Source organism: Psammomys obesus, unplaced genomic scaffold (genome assembly GCF_907164565.1).
Source record: "Psammomys obesus unplaced genomic scaffold, mPsaObe1.curated_primary_1811, whole genome shotgun sequence".
NCBI classification, from domain to species: Eukaryota; Metazoa; Chordata; class Mammalia; order Rodentia; family Muridae; genus Psammomys; species Psammomys obesus.
This window is the reverse complement of record NW_026596253.1, coordinates 258-7306: the sequence shown is the minus strand read 5'-3', so window position 1 is coordinate 7306 and position 7049 is coordinate 258. Positions and strand designations below refer to the sequence as shown.

The following is a 7049-nucleotide window of genomic DNA, read 5'->3' as shown; positions in this document are numbered from 1 at the left end:
AGAAACGTGGAGAAGTTTTATTTATTATTATTATTATTATTATTATTTTATTACAGGAAACCCATAAGCTACACATTTAACCCACTACTAACTGTGTGGCTATGTGTATATTTACACATAGGTATATATACGTATTTGGTTTTTTTTTTTAAACTTTCTCCAGGTGATAACAATTACAACTTGCCCCGACTCTGTATCCGAAAGTTCTTCCCCAAGAAGAAGTGCTTTGTCTTCTGTCCACCCACAGAGTGGAGGAAGCTCTCTAAGCTCGAGAGCCTGCAGGACAATGAGTTGGATTCTGACTTTTTGCGGCAGGTGGCAGAGTTCTGTTCCTTCGTGCTCAGTTCTTCCAAGGCTAAAGCTCTCCCGGGAGGCATTGAAGTCAACGGAGCCCGTGAGTCGCCTGCCCAGCTCTTCCTGATAGCTGTAGGGAATATGCTCGTCCATGGTAAAAATAACACCCCCCTGCTTCATTTTTGACAGTTTTTCCAAATTCCAGATATCCTCAAGCAATCCTTAAATTTGTGCGTAAGAAAATTCACTGTCTTTGAAAAGGTTTTCAGAGCAAAGAGACTCTGTCCAGAGCATTTCCCTATTTGTCTGGGGTAACACTGCCCAAGTTGGCATCCAAAGACTCGTATGTGACTATTTAGGTTAAATGTAAGTTGATTTCAAAGAGTACATATTCAGCGCATATGCCCACATGCTGAGAGCTAAGTAGCTACTATACAAGGCGAGTACCTCTCCATAATGGGAGCCACAGATGCAAAACACTCTTGTTTGCCTCAAAGTTCCGCTCGGCAATGGTGAGCTTGGTTACATTTGAAGCCTGCAGTTGCTACCAGGCTTCTGGGTAATATTCCTACTATTGAAGGGCATATTGATCGTTTGTATGCATTCTCAGAACCACAAAACACAGAGACGACTTCATTCTAAAACAAATATCATCACCTGTTCTCTAAATGTAGGACTAGAGATACTGGTGCTCACATACCTCAATGCCATCAACAGTGGGACTCTGCCCTGCGTGGAGAATGCTGTCCTGGCCTTGTCCCAGATAGAGAACTCGGCTGCCGTGCAGAAGGCCATCACCCACTATAACCAGCAGATGAGCCAGAGGGTGCAGCTGCCCACAGAGACCCTCCAGGAGCTGCTGGACCTGCACAGGGCCTGTGAGAGAGAGGCCATGGACATCTTCCTCAGGAACGCCTTTAAAGACGAAGACCATTCATTTAAAAAAGAGCTATTGGTAAATTTATGTGATGTTTGAAGGGGTGGGGGTTGTGAAATTCAGACTATTATGAGGAAATATTGGGCATTTGTTTTGATAAGCACGTGTTACTAAATGTTGACAGTCATCTTTTGCTAAGCATTGAAAAGACCATTCTGGTTATGGGCTCAAATTCTGAGGCTTTTGAAATATACAGATTTACAGTCTCATATAAAAGAAAATCAGAAGTTCAAATTTCATAAGACACCTCGTGTCATCATACTGGTTTGCGGACAAACTAAAGACAAGCAAAGAAACCTGACCAGGCAGATATTCTGTCACAGTCATCCCTTCACGGCTATGACTGGTCTGCTTTGCCTTGGAACTGTGTCAGTCGTGTGTTGGAAAAGTAGCCACCGTTGTGCTAAACACCCTTTAGATGCAGAATGGGCTTCTCAAGAAAGCCCAGGTTGAGAGAAAAGATGAGGCGCTGCCATAAGTACCAAGAGTCCCCATGGAGAATTGCCTCTGGTTCTGAGGGCGGGCTGAAGTTTTCCTGTTACTTCTTTTCCCTCCTGTTTTTGGATTAAAGGCACAGCTGGAAAGGAGGTGGGATGGCGCCTATAAGGAGAACGTGAGAGCATCATCAGCTCGGTGCTCAGAGTTACTGCGGAACATCTTCAGCCCTCTAGAAGAAGCAATGGCAAGGGGTGCTTATTCTCAGCCAGGAGGATATCTTCTCTTTGTGGAGAAGAGAGAGGAGCTGAAGCAAAAGTTCCTCAGGGAACCCAGGAAGGGGATCCAGGTAACTAGGCTATTAACACTGACAGGCTACTGCCATGCCTGCTTGGAACACCATTGTGACCAGATGTGATTGCACATGGATGTGGGGTTTTCAATGCATAGCACTCAGTCTTCAAACCTCTCAACAAACTACCAAGGGAGCCTATTAATGACATCAGATGTGTACCATCAAGGGCAGTGCATTCAAATATCCTGAATTATGAGGTAACCCACTCTGGGTTATAGCTAGGCATTTGATGTTACAGAGGACAGATAGCAATGGTAGTTGCCTAATTATGATTCTTTATAAGTTTGCCTTCAAGCTGGCTTTAAGGGAAACAGGAACCAAGAGTGCAAAGAAGGTCATCTCTTCTGCTTGTCAGGTGTTACCTCTGCCTTCAATTCCCTCCTTTCTCCTTTCTGTCTCAGTTCCTCAAAAATTCCCACTATGAATGGATCATTCTTGAGCCTCTTCAGTCCACAGGGAGCCATAGTTCTAATGTCTCCAATAATGGAAATGGCTCTCCATTTGAAGATCAGCAGCTCTTTTTGTTTCCATGTCCCTGTCACTTCTTATGGACTCTTTCTAGAAGGTTTTACAATTGCCTTAGTGGCAGGATGTGACAGGGAGACTTGAGCTCCAGCACCACCTCACACAAGAAGCATAGTTCCTAGACAAAAAAGTGGCAGAGACAGACAGAGACGAACACTTGGACCATTTCCTTCTGCTAACCTGTGTTCTTGGGGCTCTTAGGCTGAGGAGATTCTGCAGGCATACTTGCAGTCCAGTGAGGCTATGGCCGAGGCAATTCTACAGAGAGACCAGGCTCTGACAGTAAAACAAAAGGAGATTGAAGGTAAGGTCCAGGAAACTCTATGCACTGTTTCTCAAATGTTCCAATATTTCCCTACTACACCTGTTCTCGTTCAACCAGAGCAGGTAGAGCAAGACTGTCTTGCCTCCTGAAGCCATTGCTGAGATTGGTGGCTGCGCTCATCAATGTCACGGCTCCGTCCAAGAACAAACAGTCCTATGTGATTCCCTCTCTAAAGTCACACATCTTCCTTTTCTGAAGTGGAGGACAAGGAAAGGGTTAATAGTGAGAAGGTGCTTACTTTTCTTCCTTTTTTCCTCCTCAGTGGAGCGAGCAAAAGCTGACTCTGCACAGGCTGCTGTGAAAACGTTGGAGGAAATGAAAGAGAGGCATGCGCAGATGATGATGGAGAAAGAAAGGTGTCATCAGGAACGAGTGAGACAGTTGACTGAGAAGATGAAGAGGGAGAGAGCTCAGTTTTTGCAGGAGCAAGAGAGGGTTCTGGCCCTTAAACTGCAGGTATTTAGCTGTGTCGTTTCAGCTTCCTCATCCACTGATCATTCAAAAGCACAAAAAATTTAGTGTATTGCTAAATTTCACAGACTACCTTAATCTTCTCCTTTTATTTTCATGAACAATTGATCCAAATGCAATCCCTTTCATTAAGCATTGCAGAAACCCCTCCTACCTGAACCACCAGAACATCTAAGAGCTTGCAATTCTGCAGGGCTGTTTATCTGAGGCACTCAAGGCCTTCTTCTCTCTGCCTTGATAGCAACAATGGTGGCTTCCATTGTCTGTTGTAGTACGAACAGCAGGTTCAAGTTGACCTTTCTAATATTAACTTTCTCCCAGATAAAAGTAAATCTCTGAATAGGCCAATGCAGTCTTGTCCATTGTAATACCGGGTTGTTATCATTTAGGCCACCAAATTCAAATTCTCTCTCTTGGAGCCCATAACAGGAGGATCTAGATAAAACACTTCAAGTTAACAATGGACCCAGTCTATCTCAGAAGGGCAAATGGAAATAAATTCACCCATCTTGTTACTCTTGGAGCTCTATTATTCAATTTTCTTTTTAGGAACAGGAAGAACTGATCAAGAAGGGGTGGAAAGAAGAGAGTATAAGACTGCAGAATGAAATTCAGGCTCTGGAGAAGAGAAATAGAGAAAAAGGTACCTTGCTCATATGTTATTACAATTCAAGAATCCAGAGCAGAATTTTCTCCTCCACACTCTTGCCGGGGTACAAACTCAAGAGCAACTTCAGGACATCAGATGATTTCCACTAAATGAACTTACACTCCTGGTGCTTGCATATCTGTTTCGCCATCAAGTTTATAAAGATAACATAGGAAGAAAATGTGTTACCCACTAGCTATGTGCAGAACCCTTTGTGAAAAGTCCACCCCACGTTGAAATGCACTTTCACTTATGTGATCAAGATGCTGTTTAAAATAGGCAGTTAGCTGCCAGAAGCCGGTTTACTTCCTTATTCCCACCATGCTTCTGGACATCTTCAATCCAGAGCATTTGCCCAGGCTTCCTCTGCTCCTGTGGCATCCTGGAGTTTTATGCAGGGTTCACTGTGCCCTGGGGTGGCCCTGAAGTGTTATGCAGGATTTACCTGCTCCTTGGGATGCCCTGGAGCGTTACGCTTACAGAATGAGTCTGAAGGGGCTGAACAGTGTCTTTTGGTGCAGTTAGACTTGAGCCTGCTTTGTGGTCAATGGTTATGAGAAGGAGGTCATCATCTTCCAGCAGTTATGAAAAAGCCTGGCTTGGATGTGTAGACTGTATAAGTTCTCAGCGGGGTCAAGGCTGCACAGTATGTAGCCAGTGATCCACTAGAATTCTCACATCTGCAACAGTAAATGTGTTAGTAGTCAAAGATTAGCGTCTGCTATCTATAAAAACCCTTTGGCTAGCTACCAGCCCTTCCTGTTCTTCCACATATAATCATTAAACTGCAATGATAGACAGATACATTATTATATAATGATATATCGATATGTCTTTATATTATATATATATAACATATGTTGTCTGTATATTATATTTCATATATTATATAATGGTGTTTATATAGCAAAGGCATTCTATAGCTCACGACAACACTCATGAATAAGGCATAAATGCTGTCAACAGCAGTGGGATTTATTTTTTTGAGTGAAAAATTAAGGTGATAGAATTCCTTCTATGAAATAGCAGCAATAGCAGAAAGGGGCAGCTGGCTCAGAAATGCCACATTAATTTTCTCTTTGATTATCCTTCCCAATAGTACAGGAAGAAGCTGAATCTGCCCAGGCTGTCTTGAAAATGTTGGAGGATAAGTACAAGATGGGACATAACACAATAGCACAGGAAGGAGAGCCTCACTGGGGACACATGAAGCAATTATCGAAGGAGAAGCAAGAGTTTCTTGAATGTCAGGTATTCCATCCCACAATATTCACAGAGAATAGGTGGAGAACATATACAAATTAACAAAGCAAGCTTACTCCATGTTTGAAAAGTGGGCTGGTCTGATGTTGAATGATCTGTGCAGTATCTCCAGTGAGACAGAAAGGTGATCATTGCTTTACGCCACTGTCTTAGGATTTCTATTGCTGTGATAAAAGCACATGACCAGAGCAGCTTGGAGAAAAAGGGTTTATTTCAACTTACAACTAACTCTTGGGTCACACTCCATTTTGGAGGGAAGTTAAGGCAGGAACTTGACTTAGGAACCTGGAGGCAGAACCTGAAGCAGAGACCAGGAAGAGTGCTGCTTACTGCTTGGTTCATGGCTTGCTCAGCCTGCCTTCTTAAACACTCCGGGACCACCAGTTCAAGGCGACACTGCTAATTAATCACCAATCAACTGCTAGTTAAGAAAATGCTTCACGGCAAATGCCTACAGAGGCATTTGCTCAATATCTTGACTTATCTATCTTCTTAGATAAGTCAAGAGTGTGTAAAGTTGACAACACAAACAGACAGAAAGCGGGCAACCAATCTGAACTGGCCTTGGGTGACCCAGGAGTGGTGAGGAGATACTCACTTGTGTTTGGAAGCTTGATTTTGACTTGTTAAAATGCCCCGCTCAGGCGTCAGGGGCACTATGTTGACTACACCGCCCACCCATGGGCAGGCTGGGTGCCACAAGTACACATGCGTGAGGCTTAGTTCTGTCTTAGGACACAGGGACAGGCAGCTTGCTGATGGTCTCTGCCTGTTGGTGTTACTAAACATCGCCCTCAATGGGATGAAAGTAATCAACAATTTCCAGTGATTCAGACACGGAGCCGTTAGATCTCAGCAGAGAACTCGGTCTTTCTACTGTCAGCTCAGAAACAAAATAAACGTGTCTCTTCATTAAATTAAACTGTATGTTCTCTGAGCTCTGTGGTAGTCTGTTCTGTACTGTTTGTGAGCTCCACTCATTATATTTTCTCTCTTGTGCTAGAGAACAAACAGAGTTCTGGGATAAAAATAATCTACCATATAACCCAAAAGCAGAAAGACACACGTGGTATATACTCACTTATTATATTAGTCATATAAAATAGGATCAACCTACTAAAATCTATAGTCCTAAAGAAGCTAAACAACAAGGAGGACGCTAGGGAAGAGGATGAAACCTCACTCAGAAGGGCAAACAGGATAGACATTGGAAGTAGGAGAAGACAAGGAACAGGACAAGAGTCTTCCACAGAGGACCTCCGAAAGATTGTACGCACAAGCGTATCGAAGGAGACACTGAGACTCACAGCCAAACTTTGAGCAGAGTGCAGGATATCTTATGGAAGAAGAGGGAGATAGAAAGATCTGCAGGGGACAAGAACTCCACAAGGAGACCCACAGAGCCAAAAAACCTGGGCCCAGGGACCCAGAGACCGATATTCCAACCAAGGACCTTGCATAGAGAGAACCTAGAACCCTTGCTCAGATGAAGCCTATAGACTCCTCAGTTTCCAAGTGGGTTCCCTAGTAAGGGATACAGGGGCTGTCTCTGACATGAACTCATGGCCAGCTCTTTGATCACCTCCTCCTGGGGGGCGCAGCCTTGCCAGGCCACAGAGGAAGATGATGCAGCTGGCGCTGATGAGACCTGATAGGCTAGGGTCAGATAGAAGGGGAGGAGGACCTCTCTTATCAGTGGACTAGGGAAGGGGCATAGGAAAAAAGAGGGAGGGTGGGTGAGACTGGGAGGAGACGAGGGAGGGGCTGCAGTGGGGATACAAAGTGAATAAATTGA

General features: G+C 44.0%; 1 protein-coding gene across 1 annotated transcript; it reads left to right on the top strand.

Moving 5' to 3' along the window:
• Nucleotides 1-48: 48 nt before the first annotated feature.
• LOC129668638 (guanylate-binding protein 1-like) lies at nucleotides 49-6848 on the top strand (the record flags this gene model as incomplete). Its single annotated transcript, XM_055596701.1, has 7 exons — nucleotides 49-394; nucleotides 969-1249; nucleotides 1803-2015; nucleotides 2748-2850; nucleotides 3134-3327; nucleotides 3892-3985; nucleotides 5091-6848. Coding segments are annotated over 7 exons (1437 nt in total), but the record flags the coding sequence as incomplete, so codon positions are not given.
• Nucleotides 6849-7049: the final 201 nt, after the last annotated feature.